The sequence below is a fragment of the Sitodiplosis mosellana genome, unplaced genomic scaffold, assembly GCF_009176505.1.
Source record: "Sitodiplosis mosellana isolate CC-2019 unplaced genomic scaffold, AAFC_SMos_1.0 Smas_scaffold_6226, whole genome shotgun sequence".
In the NCBI taxonomy this organism is placed as follows: domain Eukaryota; kingdom Metazoa; phylum Arthropoda; class Insecta; order Diptera; family Cecidomyiidae; genus Sitodiplosis; species Sitodiplosis mosellana.
The window spans coordinates 6,854,984-6,881,604 of record NW_022601467.1 but is presented as its reverse complement, the minus strand read 5'-3'; the positions used below and the strand labels follow the sequence as shown (position 1 = coordinate 6,881,604).

Genomic DNA, 26,621 nt, shown 5'->3' with positions numbered 1-26,621 from the left:
TATTACATTTTCGCTCCAAACCATTCATATATCCCAGTCGGTGGAGTTTTCCTTCTAAAAACGATACACTTATGAATGATTTGTTCAAATGGAATGCTCGAGCGGAGGAACAAAGAACCATCTTAGCAATCTGTAACAGTGGCACTCTCGCATTGAACGTTCATTTTCACAAAATGAACAAAAGCAGAAGATGAGAAAAAAAAGTGAGAGAGAAGAATATGAAAGCGAAAGCGAAACGACACAGCAAACATATTGATTGAACGAAGAAAAACGAAGCTCATAAAAGGAAACATGAATTTCGAATGAACACATTAAAATAATATCTTAACCCCCGACTCTACACGCTCCCAATTTTCCATATCAAATAGAATTTGATTGAACATCGTGGAGATCATCACACAGGGTGCGCGTGAAGTGAAGAGGGAAAAAAAGAATAAAATAAAACGGCATCATGTTAAAAAACAAAATCAACGAACACATCAGCAGCAGCAGCAACAACAACATCCATACAAAATGCTCTCTCCCTTTTGCTGTCGCAATTTGTGAATATATTTGCATTTTGACTGTGTAAAAGCGCTAAGCGTCGGCTTGTGCATTGTAATGAACGTACTCAGAAACATAATCGTACCATCACCACCATCTCCATCGCCATCGCTATCATCATCATCATCGTCACCATAACCTACCCGCCAGCATTGCTGAAGGGCTTGTGTGACTCAAAATACTGTTCGTCCTTCACATCGTAAATTCACATATTGGCAGCTAGTAAAATAATAATTTTTAATCTCTTAACTTTTTCATTAGACATCGGAAATGTTATGCGAGGGTGTGGTGTAAAATGGACAATGAGAAAAAACGAAGCGACAAAAAGTAAAGTGGTTGACACTCTGGCATTTTTAGTTAAAATCCAATTGTAATATATGTATTATGTTGCATCGTACGCTGTGTGCCCTTCGGTCGTGCTGATCACTTTTTGCATTGTTGGCCACCAACCACTTTGCGTGTAATGAGATTGTAGAGATAAAAAAGATATGCTCTCCATGTTTCCTTTGTTCGCGTACCGTTAAAATACGGCAAGCATGCCATTTCGTTCAAAGTGTCGATAAAGTGATTGTTGTTTACTTGCTAGTTAGTCGATTTGCGCCACACAAACTGGAAATGGCATCACGTTTTTTGCTCACTTTTGGATGGTTGATTGGTTGGTTGTTTTTCTCATCATTTTTCTCTTTTTGTCTTGTTTCTCTCATTCCAGAAATATGAAGTCGAATTTTTATTGCAACAACAATGGTACGATCCGCGACTACGTTATGCAAATCAATCGCAGTATGAATATTTGAATGCGATCCACCATCATGAAGAGATATGGTTGCCTGACACCTACTTTATAATGCATGGTGATTTTAAGGATCCAATTATCCCGATGCACTTTGCACTACGAATTTATCGGAACGGCACAATAAACTATTTGATGAGGTTCGATATCTGCTTTTTGCATCATATACATACATCAATTGTTCAAATCGGATAAATCATTTTGAATTCCAATCACATTGCCATTGCAACGCTGCACGGCATGGATTTTGTGAAATCGTTGTGTGGCACTCTGCGGTGGTTGACACGATTCGTATTATGCTACTTCGGCGAGTGGTCTCAATTCGATTCGATTAAATCCCCCCTTAAGTTGCTTGATTCCCAAATGCAGCAAAACCAAAATTGGAATGAAAAGAAACAAGAAACCCGATTTCGGAGAGAGATCAGCAACTCGTACACACGTACCTCTACACAGCTTGAGAGCGCACGCAGCGATTTCAATTCTTCGCAATTTTGGGTATTGTAACACGATGTTTCATTTCGTTTCTTTTTCTCTCTCTCTTTCTCTTTCTCTCTTTTTTTCACTTTACAGACGACATTTAATTTTATCGTGCCAAGGACGCTTGAATATATTTCCATTTGACGATCCCTTATGCTCATTTGCATTAGAAAGCAGTAAGCACACTCTGTTTTTTTCATTCACATTTTTTACCATTTTTTTGTCATTAATTGTGTATGTGCTGTGACTGTGCTAGCAAAATGGAGCAATTGCTGCACGGAGATATACAGCAACATGTAAACGTAGAAAAAAAAACACTGTAATATATGTATAGAGTTGGTAGTTTCATAACGTGTTTTAATTATTGTTCCCTTATAATTTCAATAACAAAAATTTAAATTTCAATTCTTTCCACTTACTTGGCTGTTTTCGTTTCTTTTTGCGTATCTGCATAATAATGCAACGACAACGTAATAAACAAACACTGTTTGTACATCCTCTATCATCGATTGCCGCTGTCGATGTTGCTGTGTACGCTGTGTCTGTGTACGGCATGTATCTCTCGCTCTCTTCCCATTCCGGCCGTGTGACTGCCGATGGAACGATGATGTCCATTTCAACAGTATCGTATGAATTATCGCATATAACATATGTTTGGAAGAACGATGAGGATACTTTACGTAAAAGTCCATCCTTAACAACACTTAATGCATATTTAATACAAAATGCAACAACTACGTGCCCGATTAAGGCTAGCTGGCGAGGTAAATTTAAAATATATACACACACAATTTCATACCCACAAAAACCATTATGATCCACCATATTATTGCGTCATATATTTTAACCTACACTTCATCAAAATGAACACGGATGATGGAATTTCGGTTCATTTTCGAGGAGCGAAACAGCTGTGTGTGCGTGTGCTTTCTTTCTTTCATTCATTCTTTCTTTCGTCCGATTGGCCATCGTTTCGGCGTGCGTGTACTATGTGTTTCTCATTTTTCGAAGTCATGCCATACATCGAGCGGCAAATGCTTAAATCAAATGATTGTAAGAGCACAAGAAGCGACGTGAAGTTTGTGTAATTTGCAGCGTTAAGTGGAAAATTTCGTTTAATATTTATCAGTTTTCGAAAAAGGATCGACAGTAATCGGGCTCAGCCGAATGCGTACATTCGATTCCATCAGTGTTTTGTGTGCGCTAGGCTGCGACTGCTTTGCTCCCATTGCAGTTATAAAGAGTAACAGCGAAAAACTTTTATGCACATACGGTGCCCAAATATACGATAGTGCCCGAGCTGGGAAAATCGCTTATCAAAGGTTACGCCAGTTTACTCCATAAACAATCGATTTCGAAAGATTTATTATTCCCCGAGCATGCAGTTGTGGGAAATTGTGAAAAATGGCCGACGAATTCGAGATATCTTCAATATGTGGCGTTCCACACTTCATTTCATATGCAAGAAATATGAAACAAATACATCGATTCCGCATGCATTATAAAAGTTCAAAGGCATTGGTTTGGTTGCAGTTTTGAAAGCTCGACCGAACCAAACTCCCGCCTGGACGCTCTGCTCTGCTCAATAAAAACTTGTTCAAGTAAAATGACGGAGCACTGGAAGAGACGACATTATTACCGAATCCGGCAAAGATTGCACATATTATATCCCGAACGCCATATCCTTCATTATTCATTTCGTTTTAATGAGAACCGACTGAAACGCATGAACATTTTCGGTGTACGTATGTACATTAGCTGCGAAACGATTTGCGAAAATATGAAACCATAATAAGCTTTCTATGTATAAATGAGTAATCCGTTATGTACCTATGTCCCAATGAGATCGAATTTGACATTTGTGCTTGCTGCTCTTGCACACATTTTATTTGCATTTCAAACAAGCGGAAGTTCACTGAAGATTCATGGCTAAACACCTCCTTGTGATTATTATCAGCTATGCGATCACGTCATTATACTTTGATTTCATTCGTGTGCACACATCAAAAAGCTCGAAAATGATCCATGAGCTGCTGTACATTTGTGTGTTTGTATCTCGGTTGGCTTTGGGCTCATAGCATATATTTTTTCAATTTATTAATGGCGATCAACAATTTATTTTCAAAATTTACTGTGCGCTCAAAAGTTAATTGAATAGAACGGATGTGTGACGCAGAACAAAACCTCCAGATAATACACCGCAGAATTTGTTATAAGTCTTGTTACACACACATCCACCGCAATCACTGAAGATGACGACAACGACGGCAAAGACTCCGGATCTCCATTGATACCTTTTTTCCATATCGTATGATGTTGAATTTTTTACTTGAAAAGCAATCGTACACCGAATATGCGATTGCATACATTATAAAATGCTGAAACAATTATGCAGAATGATTGGTGAATCGTGTTTGAATGTACTAAGTATACGAATGAGGTGAAGGGGTGATATACGGTGAACGACGTATCTTTTAGCTTAGTTTTCACTAAATGCCAAATGAATAATGAATCAGTTGGGTGAAACATTTACGAAATGCGCCTGCAATTACTGTGTGGCAACTCGGCGGCGACGTCGACGACGATAGCAATTGCAGTCAGTTGCAATGGTGGAAAAGGAAGTAGCCAACCAAATGAGTCGCACTTTTCGGTTGAAAGAAAGGAATGAGTCTGACAAATTGGCTGATTAAAATCGGAAAACAAAATGTGAATGGCCGCTTTGCTCTGCACCACACAATACTGCACCGGAATGAGTTGAACTTTTGCCTAATTTAAATGTCCGAACTGAAAACCGAATTTGCGATATGAAGCGGCTGCACAGTCGATGAACACGAGCACATCGCGTTGCGTGTATATCACGTATGTACGTGATGTGTAGTGGCAGAGTCAGCCAGATTGAAATGAAATGATGTATTCAACAACGATGGCATGTTGAATATGAAACATGCACACACACACAAAATATGTGTCATTGAAAGTACCATTTGAAAATATACGGTTTTAACCGTGAATTAATTTATATTAATTTAATTTTCAGGTAATTACAGTTGCCTTAAGGTTGATCTCATATTCACTAGAGACCGAGCTTTTTACTTTACAACCGTATTCATTCCGGGCATAATTCTGGTTACGTCATCATTTATTACATTTTGGCTGGAGGTGAGTGTTTTGTTTTTACAATTGCCCAAAACGCCGTACAGAGAGAGATATATAGAGAGAGAGAGAGAGAGAGAGAGAGAGAGAGAGGGAGACAGGTGGAGGCAGGGGTGTGTTAGAGTGCGCCATCGTGCCATGTATGAGCGCATATAAATGTTGGTTGCTAGTCCCGTTCGCCCAACGTGTGCGTATCACCTCGTCTGCTAATAATAATGGTTAGGATTTAATGGCGATAGCAACGTAAATGGCAAACGCCAAATTTCGTTATCATGTCTCTGCTCTCTGTCTCTCTTTCTCTCTCTTGCTGCGTCCTGTACCAGCATTTGTTGTTTTTTTTTATCTATATTCATGATGTTGTTGCTGTGTGTTAGTTTCGTTATTATTATTTTTTTTTTTCTCCTCTCTCGACTCAAATTTCATGTTAACTTTTGCTGTTTCTTTCAATTTTTTTCGTCTCTCATCTTCTATTTACAGTGGAATGCGGTTCCAGCTCGTGTTATGATCGGTATGTATTGTGCATAATTTTGTCTACACAGTAAAAGTAAATATAGCCCAAAGCGATGCTACCGAATATGATCGGCTCGAAATGCAAGTCTTGAAAAATTCATTGCGCTGCTGCGCACGCGACCCGTGTGTTTGTGTATGATGTGATAGCTCCGGCCAGCCAGTCAATACAATGTATGACATGCAGAACATTCCAGGCGAAACATATAATTATCTATGACATGTGTGACATTTGCCGTTCCATGTATCATCGTCGTTTCATCCCCATCATCCAACGGTTAAAATATTCCGATTTTACCACAACTGCGGTTTCAGCGAATTTGCAATTTCATTTCTAAGATTCAACGTGATAAGTTTGTACAACATAGTAGTAAAGTGTTTTTTAACCTCCAAATGAAAGCGGTTGAGGAAAAAAATGAAGCGTTTCTGCCCACTCTCTGCCTCCTAGTTCCACGCACTCTACAAACATTATTCAATATGCATGAGCCAATTACGGGAGCATACAGTCCCATTTGTTTGCACAGTGCGTTCAAATATGTTTCGAATACGCTCAGAATACGAAATACAATGCGGAAAACTCGACTACCAACTATCAACAAGAGGCAGTCGAAAATGCACGCGCAACAACGACGATGACGACGACGGCGGCATTTATCGGATTTATCTGGACTCGAGTACTCATGGATTTTTATTATCAACTTTCAAAGTTTTATTTGGATAAATGGTTCAAATTGCACACGCTCTCTCTCTCTATCTCTCTGACTCCTTCTCTGTCTCCCAGTCTCATTCGCATTCAGTTAATTCGATTAACGCACAACCATTTAAATTAAAAATGGAATCACATTTTCAGCTTTCGTGGCGCCACACTCACTGGTGGAATATTAAAATAACTCTTTTGGGGCCACGAATCTTCAAGCACCATTTTCAAATGGAACGCAATGAGCAGCAGTCGAGTTGACATAACCCATTTTTTTGCGCGCGCTATGTCGTTTCATTCTTCTCGTGTGGCGGTGGATTCCGTTGTACAAAGAAACGATGGAGTGAACGGTTGAATCGAAATTTTGGCTCATCAAGATTTACCGAATCCCATTTTGTGTTGTGGTCAAACAAATGCGAAATTACATGAATGAGACGTGAAGGGAGAGCTGTGTGTGGCATACTCACGCTTTTATGATAACCGTAGACAGCAAACAAAACCAAGAGAGAAAAAAGAACGCAACGCTCAACCGTCGGTCGCCACCACCACACACCACCACCGAGACATTAAGTCAGTATTATAGCATTAATACTCTCATTCAGCCGTCCAACAAACAAAATCCATTGTAATCGCCAGATGCTTTTCGTCGACGATATATTTGATTGTGACAAATGGGCATTTCAAGGTTTTATTTTTATGATCTAATTTAACGTTATTCAAGATCAAACCCAGCCAATTTTTGTTTTCTCTCTTTCTCTCCAATCTTGAATGGAAATCTCCGTCGGTGTGCGTGTGAGTGTGCTGTGTCGGCCTTCTGCTTGCATGTATGCTTTGGTATTTTTGGTGACTGTATTTAAATCTTGCGGCGTCCATACTTCTGCTCATCGAATGGATGCAGACAGGCAGGAAGGCAGGAAGGCAGGCGCTGAGAGTTACCTGACGACAATCACATCCGAAGTCAGACCATAAAAGCACCAAATAATCTATACATGTGTGCAGTGTGTACGCGTTATGTATGCGCAAGTTAATAGGCGAAATGCCATACATTTAATTGGATTTAGCGTGCATATACTAATGACGTGACGCAATGGCATAACCATCAAATACGAAGGCGGCCACTATATCGATGTCACTCACAGTATTCTGCATATTGTCGTTAGAAAAAAGAACACACACACACACACGCCGAGCGTCCAGTGAGTGAGTGAGTAAGTGAAGAGGGAAGAAGACTTACCAAAATGCTGACGAGAATTGTTCCATGGTTTGCTGCTACAATTTTGCACATGGAATGACGAAAAACGATTATGCGGCAGTTAAAAGCTGCCATTTATTGTCAAAATCCAAGTAAACTCGACACATGTGAATGGAAAAAGTTTGTTCAACATTAGACCAAAAATTCATGGCTTCTCGTCAGTTATGCGATGCTGCATGGCTTGGACCGTGTACACTACACACACACCGTCACTGCGATAAGATTGACCGAATTTATTAAAATAATTATGAAGTGGAAGAGCAAACACTAATCTGATAAACACTGTACTATTTTTATATATATTTTGCCTATTTTCTCTTTCTTTCTCTCCCATTTTCTCTCTCTCTCTGTGTGTGTGTGTGTCTAAACATCTAGGTGTAACGACAATGTTGAATTTTTTCACAACATCCAATGGTTTCAGAAGTACACTGCCTGTGGTATCGAACTTAACGGCGATGAATGTATGGGACGGTGTTTGTATGTGTTTCATTTACGCATCGTTGCTTGAATTCGTTTGCGTTAATTATGTTGGCCGTAAGCGTCCGTTGCACAATGTCGTCTATCGACCTGGCGAAAATCCGGTGACACAGGTAAAGTCTCTTTTCATCTATCGCTCTCTCGATCTATCTATCTCGGTCTCTCTTTCTATGTGTTTCTCTTTCTGTTGTTTTTTTTTTTTAAATTTTTCTATCAAATCTCAAATTTACGTTCAAAAAATCTCTTTGCTTCCGATCGTGGAACATTTTGTTTGTACTTATTTCCAACGTTATGCAACATATGCTTCAGGATCTGTTGTATTTTTGTTTTTTTCTTTCTTTAAAAAATAACGTTACCGTAACACGATTCACATTGCAGTGAATTAAAAAAATGCAGAGCCGTGGTCGTGTTCGTGCGCCGTTTGATGAAAAAACATATTAACATCACGTCAGTGATGGCGGCAGCGACGATTGCGGCAAATTTTGCATTTGATTTTTGCTTATTTTTGTACCAATGAATGAATCTTATCCCTTCATGCTTATTATTTATGATTAACAATACTTATACGAACATGGATAAGCATTCAGCTTCTTTTTAAATATATAAAACATGTGTTTTGTATTAATTTAATTTGATTTGATTTTGACTATGTCGCACATTCGCCTTGATTTTCTTTCGTTTGTATAATATATGCTGTTGTAAAGAAAAGAAGGGGGAAACAAGGTGTAAAGACTAAGCTTGCGGTCAGAACTAACCTACCTCAAGACATACGCAATGCAAACACACACTTACTGGAAATGTGACGATAAATATGTTTCAGTGGGTGAGGTGATTATCCTCATTCTGTGTCGGTGATGAGGATAATTTATGTGAAATTGAGGTAGAGACGGATTTGACAAAATGAAAACAACAACATGCCCATCACACGTTGGGGTATTTATTTTGTTCTTTTTTGCTGGTAAATTTTGAGATATTTATATGCATAGGCATCAAAACCGCCGAACGGCAAAATGAAACATTTTTATATTTGCGATTTTACAAAGAAACTGTGTGCTTTTTCGTTTTTGATTTCGACAAATTCGACTAAGAATAAGAAAATGACACATGCAAAATGAATCAGCACAACTTGATGTAAATAAACGTTTAATGCTAAAATTATCAAAGATATATGAATATTTGATTGAAATAGGAATGCGATAATTCAAGACAAATTTCTTAAATGTGACACTTTAATCAACCTGAGCTAGAGACGGTTTCGTTGATGATTTAATCATTTATTTGAAACAAAAAGAATATCTATATATATATATATATAAAACCAAAAAAGACATATTTCTTCTTTTTCTACCTCTTATATGTGTTTGTGTGTTTCGTCCGAGCAATCTATCACATTTCGTTTTATTCATATTTACGTATTTTCATTCAGTTTAAAAGACAACAACAACAACACAACTCTTTTAGAAAAACATATTTTCACAGTATCCACATGAAAAAAACAAAAAAACAAAAAATATACAACAACAACAAAAATCGATTAGTCGCCGGCCATAAGCGATACAATTGTTTTAAGAGTTTTTATTTTTCGGTTTTGATTTTACAATTTTCAAAGCTCTTTTATGTACTAGCCAAAATTAGTACTCGATGTAGTGTGATTTGTTCATCCATTTTATAAATATATCTGCATTGTAATATGACGATAAAAAAAAAAACAGAAAAAAAACACAAAAAAGAATTAACGATGATGTTGCTGCTGTGGCTGTACAATTGATACTTTGGCAAAAAAAAATACAACCGTTACAATTCCCATACCTGAATCGAACAAAGCGAGAAAAAAACATTAAAAAACATAGCCGTGGTAAACAGGATAAAAAATAAACCAGCAGCAACATCCATGTAATTTACAAGCAGTTTTCTGCTAATTGTGATTTCCTATTTTTACCTATATATGAAGCATACTATTTTCGTTCTGATTTCAATTTTGATTTATCCACACGTTTTTGGTTGTGTCCTTTCATTTGTTGAAATATTCAAGCGTGCTGAAACCTATAACAACAACAATAACAAACATTAACACAGCAACAAATCTAGAGCAAATTGAGTCTTTAACCCAATGAGCCAAATGTTCACATCACTTTGTGTGTGTGTGTAGACCATATGAATGGTTTGGAGCGAAAATGTAATACAGAAAAGTTTAGCGGAAAAATGTCGATGATGAATGAGCAGAAAACGGATAGCTATATATAAAAACTATAGTGAACTATATAGCTATCCCTTTTCATTTGACATTTTTCCGCTCAACTTTTCAGTATTACATTTTCGCTCCAAACCATTCATATCTAGGCCGATCATGCAAATCGAATCGAAACATAAAATTGATAAATTATACACGGAATAATAAGTGACATATTGAGCTGAAAATGCTATATCCGATGCAATTGAGGCGACTTTTTTCCAATTCGATTTGAATGGCAGAGCCGACAAAATAGGCTGATAGACCTCTGATGACTGAACAAATAATGATATCTTGCAAATTGTCTTCTTGATTCACACAAAAACACACATACACACATTGTGTTGCTTACCGTGTGTTTTTCTCTCTCTCTCTATCTCTTTCTCTTGCATTTTTGCACACACAATCGATCAATATGACATGTTTTGACACAATTTCAATCACAAACGTAAATTGATTTGATCGTACAACGTTCGACACAAACCATAATTCAGAATAAAAACAAATATCGGTATTGATAATTGTTTGTGTGCAAAAAGAAGCAGAGAAAATACAATGATCTTATTATATTGTGTAATTGCGTTTGTGTGTGTTTCTGTTAGCACATATTGTATTTTCTACACCTTTGACCCCATTTCACTAGGAACGAAATCAAAAGCCAAGGACATCATAATAGATTTGTTTTGTGAGCCATTGTTCAAACTGCAATTACGGTTCAAATGGCCATTTATTTATATGAATCAAGTGCGTTCACTCTGTTATTATAGGCAAAAATTCACAGGAATCTTTTTCTAATACATCTATCTATCTCTCTGTGTGTCTATTTGTTTTGTTACAATTTGGTTTTTGGTTTCTGTTACGTTATCTAGAGAATTTTGTTTTTTCTTTTGTTCGCATTCAACCGAAAGGTTTTTAGCTAGTAGGGTCATCAGGGATAATGTTCAAATATCCAAAATCGAAGTTAAGTAATTTTCCAAATCGAACAAGAAAAAGACAAAAAAAAAACAGAAAGAACGTAGCCCATTTAGACCGTTGTATCGTTTCGACACAGTGCTCATGAATATTTGAAACGGATGGAATGGAAAATTCATTTGGAAAACTCTTAAAAATCCATTTGGTTTAGAATCGATTTTCCATCAAATAATTTGGAACGAGAACAAAATGATAATAAATATATCGGTGACGATATACACGACTGGAAAGCACAACACACCACCGAACATCATTTTTGTTTTGTTTTGTTTTTTGTTTATTTCGTTCAATTCCCATATACAATACACGCCAAAATACACAAACACACATACATGGCATCCAACATTGTGTCAACGAAACAACAACCGTGAGCGATAGATAGACACACCGCAAACCGAACTACACAATTGAATCAGTAAGAATAATCTTGACCTGCAAAATTGAGTGAAAATAAATGTGAAACATAGAGTTTTTTTTATATGGACTTTACAACAACAACTCCATATAAAAAAAACTCTATGTTTCACATTTATTTCTACTCAATTTGACAGGTCAAGATTATTCTTACCTATTCAATTGGTATAGTATTAGGCGCCTAGTATTAGGCTCTCATATCAAATTGTTGAAAATTTTTCATTGATGACTGAATGTGCCACGTTTTGACCAGGCACGTCATTTTCTTAGAGACGAAAATAATTCGATTTGACACACGAGATACAAGATACACACTCCAATTCAAACCACAATTTCAAAATAAATGGAATTCTCACACACTCAAAGCGCACAAACACACACGAATCGAAACATTAACATCCCCTCAGAATACATGAGCGAGACACAGAAAAGCTACAAATTACATCAAATAAGTAAATATCTAGCACAAACCGAAAAACAACAACAACAACAACAACAACAACAACAACAACAACAAAAGAAAACCTAACAAGTATTACTACTTGAATCAAAAATATCCGTTTTATATTTATCCGCACGAATCATCATGAACTTGTTGAATTCCATGCGATTACGAAATTGCAATGCATGTGCACTATGTGTCCACAGTGGGAACAGAACAACAACAACTACTACTACTAACAACATTTCTTTTTGTAGTAAACATTTTTTTGGTATTCCCTATAACTATTTGTATTTTGTTGAAAACGAAACAAAGCAACTACTTACGTCCATCATTCAAATATATTTAAATCATAGCAACTTGTGTCCCTCCTGCTAGAAAATCACAAAGACACATTGCCATTGTTTTTATTTGGCTCTCATTTGAACAAAGAAAAAGCGAACAATTTTCACACCAACCTCATAATCATATGATGGAACTGTCGACAGTAAAAAGCAAGGCTAGTTTTTTTTATGGTGCGCACCCAACCATTATTATCAAAAATAACAACTACAACAACAACAATAACATGAATGAAGAAAGCATTTGATTTTTGTTATCACACAGACGAATAAGTTTTCGTTTTTAGTTCATTTTATTTTTCTTTATCTGAACGTAAACTGTTTGAAGTACTCATTTATCTTGGTTTTGTTTGTTTGTATTTTTTTCTATATATATATATATATCTACTCTCTTTCGTTTGTGTTACGTTCTCGTTTTATTTATGTTGGCCATTAATTTCATGCAAGCATTTTACGTAGAACCGAATGATCAGCGAACCAAAATTAGAAAGAAAAACGAATAACAAAAACAAACAACAAATCAAAATGAATCATTAAATCTTAAAGTGTGTTTAGTATGAACCAATATGTGTAATATCATTTTCTAGCGACTTCCAGCTGTACTTAGCAGGATCGGAGTAATCTTGGCAAGTCCTTTGGTAAGATACTTATGAATACATAATTTTATTTTGATTTCCTTTCTTTAAATTTTTATACCATCGCCCTTCGTCCACCCCTTGAGTCCATACCTCTCTCGATATGATCTCTCGGTCTCGCTCAGTCTCATTTTATATCTATATATGTATTCACTATCAAACACATTCACAATATTCGTTTAGGTAGCGTTGTATTCCCATATTTCGTTATTTACTCACTTCCGTTTGTTTTTTTGGTTCTTCTCCTTCCATTCTTTGAATGCAGCAACACATTTCAGTGTGTGTGCTGCTCTGCATCAAACACACAAAAACCGCAAATAAAATCCCGTTTGTACCATATGTCGACAGTAGTAAATGAGCCGATAGAACTAGACAAACATATACACATACATTTATGCAATTTATCACCAACAACAGTAAAAAAACACACATTTGCAAATTTTAGTCATGCTTCCGATCGATTGTGCACGTGAAACGGCCCAGCTTTGCACTTAGTATAAAATCAAATCAGCAAATTGCTATCGCTTATTTCACTATTTTTTGTGCATTTTCAACAACGTCATAATACATCACACACACTCACACCAAACAATATCTATTCGTTTTTCTTTGCACTCACCCACAAAAAAAAATATAAATTGAAATAAAAACAAAATCCCGTTAACAGATGCTTTGATACGAATTCTTATCGAATATACATACACACACACATTGCTCAATCTGCCACACACAAGTTGTGTGACACAACCACACACTACACACATACACTCACAAACTACAGACACAGTGTAAAACCGACACATAATAAACACACTTTAAGCTTTCGAAGTATTCGATCATACCAATTATATTTGCCGCTTTGGATGTATATTGTGGACATTAATTGTATATACATGAATATTTTATATAAGTAACTATATAACAACCAATCCTCTTATCATTTATTTTTCTTTTGTCAGCCACCAAACAAACGAAACTGTCTATCTATATATCTATATGTGTCTCTCGCTCTTTAGTTTCATTTTTCTATATTTCAAATCAATTAATTCATGCAATTCTTTTATCTATTCTCATATATGATTTTGGCCTGTTTTTTTTTCATTCTATTTCTTTTCACGTATGAACAATGCTATTTTTTCTGTAATTAGAACTAAGAAAAAGAAGAAACTGACTGGTCAATTAAAAAATTTGCTTTGAATTTGTTTTACCGCCATTTGCTCGAAAAAAAAAATTAATAAAGCTTCACATAGAATACTAACAACGACGATCTAAAAACACACTGAAAAATACGAACGAATCAATTGGTTCAAATTTATTAATGAACTGAGGAATCGAAATTTTAGCGCGCAAAAATGCATTTTGAATCCGAATGAGTGTATAATTTAAGCATTAAATGCCATTTACTCCTACAACTGCAAAAAAAAATCAAGAAAAACCAGATTTACTATCTCACACTTGCTCAGTACAATGGGTTTTTCTTTTCATTCGTTGATTTTAATTTATGGCGCGAATTTTAAATTTTCATATCAATTATAGATGCTAAAGGTGTCAATGGACAAATCTTTTCGACACCACAGTTTTTCGGATGACTGCTATCCATTCTGATCCATTTCGTAAATGTGTGTAAAATGGACAGCAGTTGTACGAAAGACTGTGGACTGTGGAGTCTGAACGATTCATCCATCGACACCTTTAATACGTGTAAATCATTTGATTTCAAATTTCGTTTGATTTGTTTTTTTTTTTTCATTTGGATGAGGGCTTATCACTACCGCCTAATCTAAAACTCGTATATCTTTATTCATAATTTAATAATTGATTTTAGTTGTTAAAATATTTGAGAAAAACACACACGTTACTGCACATTGAATGAACAGCATCCAAAACCGTAAAATCATTTGCAGTAAAAACAAAATCGCTGTTTAAAACTAATTAATTTTATGTTGTGTTATTCATTTTAGTTGGGATTTTCCACCAGATTCACTATATCAAAAAAATAGAACAAAAATGATTAAGGCCGTACATTAAATCCGTATAGAGTATAATAATAATTTGAAACAGTAGTTTGTTGGATTTTAAATCATAAGCCATATTTTAAATTCAAAATGTATTGCTTAAAACCACTGCTGAATCAAATCTCAGCATGATAAATGACATCATTTTCGAATGGAACCAAAAAACCAAATTAACAATTTTTTTTTTATAAATTAATCGATCACACTTGTATGAAGAAACTGGAAGAAACAAAAAAAAAACAATGAACACGCTTATGAGATCGCTTCTCAAAGAATCACTGATTAACATTCAATTGTTCAATTATATTTTCAACCACTCAATTTATCACATCAATGAACATATATCATTTCCGTTTTTTTATTTCGTTTGCTTCCGCTTGACAGAGACAAAAAAAAAATCAAGAGTATAACAAAGCCGACAAAATGTCAAAGAATAATTTCGCCACACACTGTGCCACTGATTCGAAATGAACAGAATGTATGGTCAAGCGAAAGTGGAACTAAATTATGCGGTTCGGTCGCTTGATTGAATTATATAAATACGTGATGAGTTTCAAATGGAACCTGAATCATTCCGACTGCTTTCGAATCGACGAAAGCTTTACAGCATCGAAAACATTCTCGATGGATCCTGAAAAATAGATAAATTTTTCAGCATGCATTTTTTTCTTTCTATTATACCTGAAATATAAAAGAAAAATCCATTTAGGTATTATGGTTAATGAAAATGTTAGGAATCTAATTCATGGAACTATTTTTTTTTTTTAATTTGTATGATCTCAACTGAACGAAAAATAGGAATTTCCCTTTTGGTCATGCATTTGTAGAAAATTTTCTCTAAAAATCCGTACTAACTAAACGAAAAAAAAAAACCAAAAATATGAAGCCACTGACTTATTTTAACAATCTTTCTCATCATCAACATCTCTAATCTAACCGTACACAATGGGAAAATGCTCTCATATACATAAACATACGTCTGTCCGTGCGCGCAAACACACACGTATGCCAGACACACACACACACACAAACACGCTGTCCCGGAAAACCAAAATTTGAAACAAAACCAACCGACAAAAGATAATCTCTAGTTCATTTTTGGATATGATGCGAATTGACTCATTCTAACCGCTACCCCCATACATTTCCACACTCAAACTCAACAATGTATGTGTGCATTACAATTGAAGTGATCGAAATGCGAGTGACCGTAAATTGCAAGAGACAAACCAAAACCAAACTGAAAATTTCATTCGCTCATCAATTGTCGCCCAGTTCCCGCTCTCGCACCCAAAGCATACGTTAACCGAAAGTGACACATACAGCCACACACTCATCTAGATCTATATAAATATAACGAATGTGTATGAAACCTTTCAAGTGTGTGTGTTTCTATATGAAATCTACCATAAATAGGAAATAATTGAATCGGAATTTTTGGCTGCAACGGCATCCGATAAAGTGCAGTCAAGTAGTACAAGCACGAGCCAACCGAGCAGCTTAGCTAAATCACATTTCTCAAGTCGAAAGCATAAAGTAAAATGCGATGCTGCAACGCAATCGGTGCACACATCAGACGCAGCAGCAGCATCAGCTGCATCAGAGCCATCTACGTCACAGCAAATGATACCGCCGCATGCATCAAATCAAACATTCGATAACAAACGAATGCCAACGTCTAATGATCAGAACAACAATGCGAACGACAATCAAATGCGAGAGCATCAAATGGATTTCGATGCTGTGGACGATGCCAGTGGTGGTGGTGGTGGTGGTGGTGCAAGTGCCGGTGATAAAATTGCTCAGCGTCTTACTGAAATCGAAATGAAGACGATGGACTCGTTACGGTCACATAGACGTAAGCAGAGCATTGGTGCCAATCAGGATGAACTCGCCGAAGGTGAAATAAAACAACAGCATTGCGGTTGCATTCAAATACCAATCGAACATGCCGATTTTGTTGAAGATGATAAAAGAATGGCTCATGACGTGAGTTCTTTAAAAACTCCCTGTGTTTTTTGGTTATTTTTTTTTCCTTTGGTTTTCCTCTCTCTTTCTCCCGAGTTTATTTTGGTTTTTTTTTTCTATGTTATTAATAAAAGTTTTGGTGCTCGATTTTCCCTTGGATTTTTCGTTTGGTTTAGTTGTTGGCTTTTCATTTAATTTTCCATTTTATGTGTGTTGTTTTTTTTTGTTTTTTTTTTACGTTGAGCTTGCGTTGTGTTGTGATCCATTTTGCGTTTGATTTGATTCTATTTTTAGACTCTTGGTTATGTTTTTATGTTCATTTTTTTTTGTTCCATTCGTCCCTCGATCGTTTATGGCAAAATGAATAGAAATGGCATGTTCAATTGAATGGGTACCGAATATATCAATGTGTATTTACAATATTGGATATGTGTTTAATCTAAGAATCTCGGTATATATTTATATGCTCAATGTGTATTGTATGTATTTTGTTCTCTGCTCCCTTGATCAATTATATTTCCATTTGGTGAGACGTTGAAGACTGTATGTGCGTTTTGTTACATTTCGTTCGAAAAAGAAAAACAAAAAAGACGAGAAAAAAAACCAGCACACTAAATTCATCGAAATGCATTTCGAAAGAGAGAGAATATTTTATTTTATTTTTATTTATTTTTAATAAACACCGCCAAGCTCTGGCTGAATATAATGTGGGTTTTTGATTAAGGTTTGGCCGGAAAAGAGTGCAAGACTGTTACATATTTAAAATAATAAACATTTAGTAGCGATAATTTTTCATAACTATCAGTTCTCGCCTCGTTAAAAACCTGGCTCTTTTCATACATCATGCGGTATTCACAATATTAGGAACATGAAAACGAAAAAACAGTCATACAACCAAGATGGAAATGCTTGATATTAGTCTATGGCAAACGGTCCATGATAACCTTTGGTAAACGTTTCCAAAGGAACAAAGGCTATGTGAAGCGTTTAATTACGCGTTTAATTTGAGACCCCAGGACAGCAAAAGTCGTCGCTCAATTTATACCGGTGGATAAATTGACGAGAAGTTTTACGTCCTAAAGGCAGATCCATGTTGATTGCAGAGTGCATTGAGTTGACATGGACTATGATTTGAAGCGTAACTAGAGCATTTGATGCTAATTATGAATAATTCAAAATTGATTTCAGACATAAGAATATTAAGTTGCCAACTCATGGATGGCTACAACAAAGCACAAAATCAAAATTTACAATAAATAATAAGTGTAAACATCACAGATAAGTATCATCATTTCTATACACATAAGAGATGTATGGGGAACAATTCGTCAGTCTTTTAGTATCGATTTTGCTGTGTGATTCGTGTGCGATGAGTCGAATACCACGTAGGTGGTTGGTACCTGGGGCAGCCCTACTCTTGTTTGTTTCTATCAGTAGTAACCCAAATGGCATTCGGGCAATATGCGTTGTCATTGATGAGTTTGTCCGCTTGAGATCAGGATCAGGTTTAACGGCAACATGAAAATCGAAATTTCATCATAAATGTGGGCAGTATCAAGGTGTTCTCGTGGAGAACATATACAAAAAATGAGGTTACCTGGATGAGAAGTTGACTAGGCGGCCAGGTAGTCATTTAAGTTTGCAAAGCGATCCAAAAGTGGTGTCCGCCATTCTGCGAACCGATGATGCAAAATTCTTCTTTGAGGTCGCAGCTGTGAACAGTTCCGGCACCATGTTCGCCATTTTGCACATTTGAGGAATTGGAGCTTCTCGCACCAGCTTCATGTGCTTGTCATTCACCTTGAATTGTTCGCTGTGTCTCAATGGACGCCCATCATTAAGTGAGACTTGGTCACTAACTGTTGGACAGTTAGCATTACCGTTGATGATGTCGTAGAAGAAAGTCAGTGACGCGTTGACACGTCGACGGCGAAGACTAATCATGTTCAAGTCTGACAATCGCTGCTCGTACGGTGTGATTGAGTATTGGTTATGCACGGATGGGTATTCACGACGAGCGTACATAGTGAATTGGCGTTGCACGGATTCAATTTTGTCGCTGTGAATTTTGTGGAATGGAAGCCATACCATGGCGCAGTAATCGAGGTGCGATTGAACTAATGCAAAATACAGCGACTTTAGTGTGGTGACGTCGGTGATATCATGGCAGAAGCGTTTGACAAAGCCAAGCGCAGCCGTTGCCTTCGAAGTGACCATGTCAATGTGTTTGGCAAATGATAGTTTTCTGTCAATTAGAACACCCAAGTCCTTGTGTTCAGTCACTTTGTCGAAGGCATGGTCACCATAGGTGTAGTTTGTATGGAAATGCTGACGTTTCTTGTATATAGATAGCACTGCACATTTATTGAGGTTAAGGTGCAGCCGATTCACGTCACACCAATGCTTAAGTTTGTCAATGGCTTGTTGCAGTATCTCCGAATCTTGCTGAGATTTGATGATTTTGGCAATTTTGATATCGTCAGCAAACAGTAATATCATGATGTTCGGGGGCATTTGATCAACGATGTCATTGATGAATAGCAGGAACAGTGTCGGGCCCAGATGGCTCCCCTGTGGGACACCCGACGGCGCTGTAAAATCGTCCGACTCACTTGCTCCATGCTTGACGAATTGAACGCGATTTTCCAGGTACGACTTAAGCCATGACAGCAAATTTTGAGGTAGATTGAATGACCTCAATTTTTGAATCAAAATGCTGTGATCAACTCGATCGAAGGCTTTCGTAAAGTCCGTGTACAGGACATCAACTTGAGCTCCCATGTTCAGGCCACTCTGGGCGTAGTACACAAACTCGGTTAGGTTTGATGCTGTAGATCGTCCTTTCATAAAGCCATGTTGGTTAGGCGAGATGCGATCACGAACAGTTTCAAGCAAATTTACGTTGACGAGGTGCTCGAAGAATTTAGCGATCGTTGGTAATTTTGCTATGCACCTGTAGTTTTCAATGTCCGATCTGGCGCCCTTTTTGAATATGGCTGATACACTCGATCGTTTCCACTCGTCGGGAAAAATGCCAGATAAAAGCGACTCATTGAAGATCTTAGTCAACGGGCTAGCAAGCGTCGGAGCACACTCCTTCAAAATTAAAGGATGAATACCGTCGGGTCCTACACCTTTCTTGGTGTTGACCTTCGTCATTTCAGTCATGACAAAGTCTAGGTCAAGCTGGAAACAAGAGGTGTTCTCAGACTGAGGTGACGGTTGATTATTTGTTGTCGTAGAAGTGGAGTAGTTGCTCCCGAAGAAGTCAGCAAATAAATTTGCTTGCTCCGATTCGCTGGTTGTCTTGGAGTCGCCGAATCGCATGGTTTTCGGTATGTTATCAGTGCTCTTTTTGGAGTTAACATATTGCCAAAACGAAGATGGATCACTTTTCAAGTTTGATTTCATTTTGTCGACATACTGATTGTAAAGCTCGGTATTTTTTGCACTGTATTCCTCGTGCAATTCTTCAAATGGCTGTTTGTCATTTGTCAGCTTCCAGTAATCCCAGGCCTTTTTCCTTAAATTCTTGAGATGCCGAAGTTCATTGTTTTTCCATGGGCATTTTTGGTTGTTCTTGCGGACATACGTTGGAACCGTACACTGAATAGCTTTCGCTAACACGTCATGAAGGGATGACACCTTCTCCGCAAGTGATTTGTTTGCGAATAAGTCATCGAAATTGACGGCAGCAAAATGCGCTGAAAATCAGCCCGTTTGAAATTTAAATGCGTGCTATTCTGGTTTTCCGAACCATTGTTAATCGGATGCCATTCAAATTCAATCAACAAAGGAGGGTGGTGAATATCGATTTTATCCGTCAATGACAGTTTAGTAGCATCGCTCACTGTTGTGTTGGCATGGTCGTTAGTAAAAAATAGGTCCAACAGTTTGAGGTTCCGATTTCTTATTGAATTGATTTGCTGGAGGCCCAGGCCCATCAAAACTGTGATGAAATCAGCAGCACATTGGGAGTGGAAATTTGAGGGAACCAGCACATTGCTTTCCTCATCGTTATTTATCCACTCAACGTTTGTCAAATTAAAATCGCCAACAACTATTATAACATCATCGGCACTTGTCGTGAGTGATTCAATGGCTGAACGATGCAAAGCGTAGACTTCACTGGATGAATTCGGTGGAATGTATGCATTGTAAATGAAAATGTTGTGTGTTGGCAGGCTCGCTTTTATGCATACGTGCTCAACGTCCACGTTGTCAAATTTAATTTCTTCAGTAGAGAAGACTTTATTGTTGAGCGCAATGAGAACACCTCCACCTCGTCTAAATAATCTGTCTTTGCGGTAGACGTCGTATGTGCTATCGAAGAATTCGGCATTACGGTGGCTATGTTTGAGCCAGGTTTCAGTCAAGATGACTATGTCAAAACCGAAAGCAGCACATTTGTGGAAAAATTCATCCTGTTTGTTACCCAAGCTGCGAATGTTTTGGTAATAGACACTGATGCGTGTCGCGTCGGGTGTGTGCAGCTTGGGGTTTAACGGAATCGTCTGTTGCCCACGCGATGGGCGAATATCAAAGTACAATTTGATGCTTGCAACATCGAAATGCAATTTCACATTTCTCGATTGGAATTCACATGAACAACGTAGATATCCAAGAAATGAGCTTTATCCATTGGCCAATGAATACACATGAGATGCTTATCGAACAACAATGGCCAAATCATTCGGTTACTTCAATAGATTCGAGAGCCAATACATGCGGACGCACTTGACGCTACTCGACTTCTCATCAATAGATCTATGATTATGATAACAATGTCTAATATTTATAGATGGAATAATGGTGGACGCAAAGCAAACGAAAAACACATTTAATTCATTATTAATTAATTGAATGTATTGCATTTTATAGCAAAAACACTCATCTGATTTGCGCTTTACTCAATTCTATTCGTTTCTTTTCTCTTCTTCTTCTTTTTCTGTTCTACTCTCTCTCTCTCTCTCTCTCTCTCTCTCTCTGTCGCTCGCTCGTTCTTTTTCGGTTTCTTTTGTGTCGGTTTTTTCTTGTGGGTTGGTTTTGCGCTTCCAGTTTATTATATTGTATTTTTATGGGTTTTTGGTTCATTCAACTCTCTCTCACTTTCGTCGTTATGTTTTAGTTTTCATTTCGGATTTTCCAGATTAAGTTTCTTTAGGACGGAAATATTATTGGATTATTACTCCTCGCCGCTATATAATCCACTCTATCTCTCTTTCTGCTATCCGTCTATTACTACTACTGTTCGTTCGTTCGTTTAGTTGCCTCCTCTCCCTATCATTGTCTAGTTGCAAGACGTGAATGGAATTTCTAAATGTTTGGCAGTTTTCGTTTAGGTTATCCGTCGGTTATCCGCTATTTTTGCTACAAAAAAAAAATAACAGACAAAACAAGTGAAAGATACACAGCATACAACAACAGAATTACATCACATATTCTGTTGGTTTGTTTCGGCAAATATTTTTCCCTTGCGATTGAATGAATATACATAAATGTATTGGCTCAATACAGCGTTTGTTCAACGGCAATGAGAAACGATAAATTTGCCCACTAAAAACGAATAAAATAAATTGAAATAATTTTGTTTTTCAACTGTTGTGTGTGTGTGTCCCGTTTACAACATATCTATCGACAAATTGGAAAAGCACATGATAGTAAAATGGCGCCATAATATGTTAGTAATGTTATGGAACACTTTAACGAAGAATTGTTCGGGATTGGTGTGTAAAGAACGCACGCGGTCGCTCGCTCGCAATCAAGTTATATCAATAAAATCGATCACATTTTTAGAGCCAGAGAATATAAACAATTTGTTTTCGTTCAACGTTGTTTTCTGTACTTTTCCTTTCCGTTTGCCAAAAAAGATGCACTTCGTTTGAAAGTTTATGATTAGATCTAATGTATCTAGCTACACAGAAGAAAAAAAAAACTTATCATCATTCGCGAATCATTTTGGACAAAATCCTCCCAATTGTGTATGTTGGAAATGACGAAAAAGAATCGCAAGACTAAAATAGCAATGTCGAAAACCAAAACCGAATATTGCATACACATCTACTATAAACATTAATGGATTGACTGGTTCGATACGGCATGCTCATACTCAAATGTGTCATATTATGCACACCGTTGCTGCAAGAGCATTACCACTAGCGACACCTTGTGGCACCGATAGTAAAATCCTGTGTGTTACAATTTATTTTTCAACACATTACAATCGGTGCCACCAGGTGGTGGCCTGTGGTATATTGCTGTTGCAGCAACCTTGTGATATTATGAGTGAGTACGAATTGGAACAAAAAGGACAAGACACTACTGTTACATGATCTCTCTCAACTCTCGACTACGATATATACACACACACACACACACACATACGCTCGGAATATAAGTGCAAACCAATGCGAAATAATCGTGTCTGAGTGGATTGTGTCAATGACACACAGCCTGCAATTCATGCAGCACGTCATGCAATACACCCATAGATTGTGTGCTACCATTTTTTTTTTCAAAAGCAACACATGAACAAATAAACAAACAAACAAACAGAGAGAAGGGAAAAAAAACTCAGCCACCCCGTATGCATATGGTATATCCACAGGCATTCGCGTCGTTGGACCGCACCGAATGAAATTCACAAAAAAACAATACATCGAGGTAGAGAGAGCACGAAATAGAGCGAACGAGATAGGGAGCGAGGAAAAGAGGGAAAAACCAAGAAAAGAGAATTACATGAAATGGATCATGTCCTCGAGCGACAAATATGTACATTGCACACAAACATCGGTCGTAGTTGATTTCAAATTGATTTATTTTCGAAACGGAATCGAATAAATTATTTATTGGTTATTAGCCACATACAGTACACATCCACACAGTTTAAGTGATATGGTAGCCATAACAACGATGGCATTAAACAACCACCATTCCGAAAGTGCATTTTCCATTGGAATGTATAAGTTGGCTGGCTGGCTGGCTGGCTGACTGGCTGGCTGGCTGGCTGAAATGATATTGCCTCCTCGTTTCCATTCCCGTCAAAATCGATGATTGCTAAAACGGAAAAATGTCAACCAAAATGGTTTTCGATTGATTAATCGATTTTTTATTTGCCGTTTCTCTATTGCTGCGTGAGTTCTGAGTGTGCATTTAGATTTGTTCTTGACTGCAATACATTTGACCATTTTCTGGATGATTGATAAACCGGTTTGTCTCACAATGTTTCGTTCTATTTTTAGTGTATGTTCTATAAATGTTATATTAATCAATTTCGAATGGGCACGAGATCATTGGAGACGCCACCTTATATGCGGCTGCTATTTGCAACAAAATTTTCCATCTATTTATAAACATTTGCTCAGCCATTAGGAGTGATTCAATTACAAATTAAACCGTATTGTTCTATTATATAATAATGAATACGTTTTGATAGTAGTTTGTTAAATGTTGAATTATTGTGTGTGCGTGTGTGGCCATGGACCGTTAAATGACATTTACTGGCACACCAAAACTAAACCGTACGAGAAGTTACGTGAATTTTATTATAGACCAGTGAATGAATATTCGTTTTATGCAGAAAATTAGAGCGTCAGTAAACGACATTGCATTTTCCAATACCAATTTAAGGCTGGGCACATTTTGGAATGAAGTGTGAACAAGTGTAATTCGTTTTTTGAAAAAAGAAAAAAAAAAAATCAAAACACCATTTAGAAGCAGTGCTATTAAGTTTCAAGGAAACGGAAAAAACCCCGTTTAACTAACTTTGTGATAGATATTTATAGAATTTTTGTTTGGTTCAATATTCATAACAATAATATAATAATGAAACGGTCGATAGCAAAAATAATCGATCGATATTATTGGACCATGGATTTTAGCCTCGTATCCGATTTTGTACAACAAACATGTATATTGACCATGCTGGATGTGTTATTTATTTCTACTTATTTTGTTGTTGTTTTTTATAAAATTCAAAAATACTAATATATCGATCCATATATTTGCTATATATTCGAGAGAGAAAAAAAAAACGGAACGAAATCGATATTTAAGTGAAATATGTTTGTTGTCATGATTAATAACTTCAATTAAATGTGACAAATGTTTTGCTCTTTTTACGCTTGCATTCACACCATTTTGGACATGGATGCACTTAGCCGGTAAGTTGTAGCGTTTGCATTGGTTTTGCTGTGTGATCTCTCGTGTGTGTGTGTGTTTATTGTTCTCGAATGCTGATTTTGTATGCTAGACAGAGTGTGTATTGTGTTTTGTTGTTAGAGCGAGATCTATGTTGGCTGCTGACCCTACCAAAAAATCGGTCGATGTCAAAAACAAAACAAAACGAAAGAAAAAATCTAAAGTGCTTTTATTATTTCTTTGTGTGTGTATATAATGCATACATGTGTTTTCCAATGCGTGAATTTTCCGTTCGCTTTTTATTAATAATAGTTGTAGTCAAAACAGAATGCGAAAAAAAATGATAACAAATTGTCACAAATGGGACGATTACATTTTGCTCGTTTATTTATCGTTGTAATATTTTCAAACACAAACTATTAGGGAGAGAAAAAGCGTGATGCCGGCGGCCCCAATGAAATTGTGGCGTGTACAAACTGCGGCGGTGGATCCACGCCATGTACGCATTCAGCAAATAATGGATGTGCAACGGAGGTAAGCACAAATTGCAAACGTGTGATGATGATTGTCTGTATTTCAATTGAGTGCAAAATGTTTGTCATTTTTGACACATACTCATGACACACAGTTGAAATAATCAATACTAACAATTGGTTCTACTCTTTCCGTTTATTCCCTTTCGACAGACTTGTTTCGTTCAAGTGAGGAAAAAGGAGCCACCGCATCCGATTCGAGTCGCTAAAACCATTGATGTCATTGCGCGCATTACATTTCCAACTGCCTACGCAATATTTTTGATATTCTTTTTCATCCATTACAAAGGTTTTACATAAGAACATTTTGCAATCACGGCACATCAATCAAGCGCAAGACAGTGTGAAAAAGCTCTCGATTCGAATCAATGTCATCAACACTTTTTAGCATTTTGGTTTTGAAATACACACATACAAACAAAAAAACTCACACTCACATATTTGATGATGAAACAAGAAGGAAAAAAACGCATACAAAACCGACAAATGTACGTCATTGCTGATTCCTTATCTCGCCGTGAAACCACTGCAGTACACCGTGTGAAGATTATTTTTTCCTTGGCTCCGTTTAGATAAGTAGTTCGCATCATTTCATGAACCGACAATGAAGAAACACCAGATGAAGAGAACGATGGAGAAGAAGAGGAGAAAATGGCAAAAATCGTATCGTAAGAAACATTTCATCGTTCGCGTTTGTGCCTCTCACGAAGCTATGTAATGGTTTATTCAACAACAACAAAAACAAAAGAACGTTGTCGGCTTATTGTATGTGCCATATTTGAACAAACGAACCGAACCGTGAGTTAGGGAATAGAGTTGGTACGTGGTGATGGTGGTTCTCGCGTGTGCAAAATATCGCATAGAAAAGCCAATACATGAATATAATCGACGTAACTAAATGCACGTTTTATCTTATCGATAAGAGCTCTACCCAAAACTGCCTTTTTATAATAATATAATCAAATGTATATATATATATATATATATATATATATATATATATATATATATATGTATTAATCTATGGTTAAACACG

The 26,621-nt window shown here is 36.8% G+C and overlaps 1 protein-coding gene across 4 annotated transcripts in view; it reads left to right on the top strand.

The window, feature by feature from the left end:
• The window catches only part of LOC129579276 (uncharacterized), a 68,798-nt gene extending 52,093 nt beyond the window's left edge, over nucleotides 1–16,705 (top strand). For 2 of the 4 annotated variants that reach the window (XM_055469173.1, XM_055469174.1), the window contains 6 exons: nucleotides 1,253–1,473; nucleotides 1,904–1,986; nucleotides 2,434–2,574; nucleotides 4,848–4,969; nucleotides 5,441–5,471; nucleotides 7,795–9,407. In XM_055469173.1, the coding sequence (XP_055325148.1) occupies nucleotides 1,253–1,473; nucleotides 1,904–1,986; nucleotides 2,434–2,574; nucleotides 4,848–4,969; nucleotides 5,441–5,471; nucleotides 7,795–8,246 (1,050 nt within the window). In that variant the 3' untranslated portion in view covers nucleotides 8,247–9,407. Of the gene's footprint in view, nucleotides 1–1,252; nucleotides 1,474–1,903; nucleotides 1,987–2,433; nucleotides 2,575–4,847; nucleotides 4,970–5,440; nucleotides 5,472–7,794; nucleotides 9,408–12,882; nucleotides 13,051–15,957 lie in introns of those variants that run through there. The other 2 variants (XM_055469176.1, XM_055469177.1) reach the window with 2 other exon arrangements.
• The last annotated feature ends 9,916 nt before the right edge of the window (nucleotides 16,706–26,621 follow it).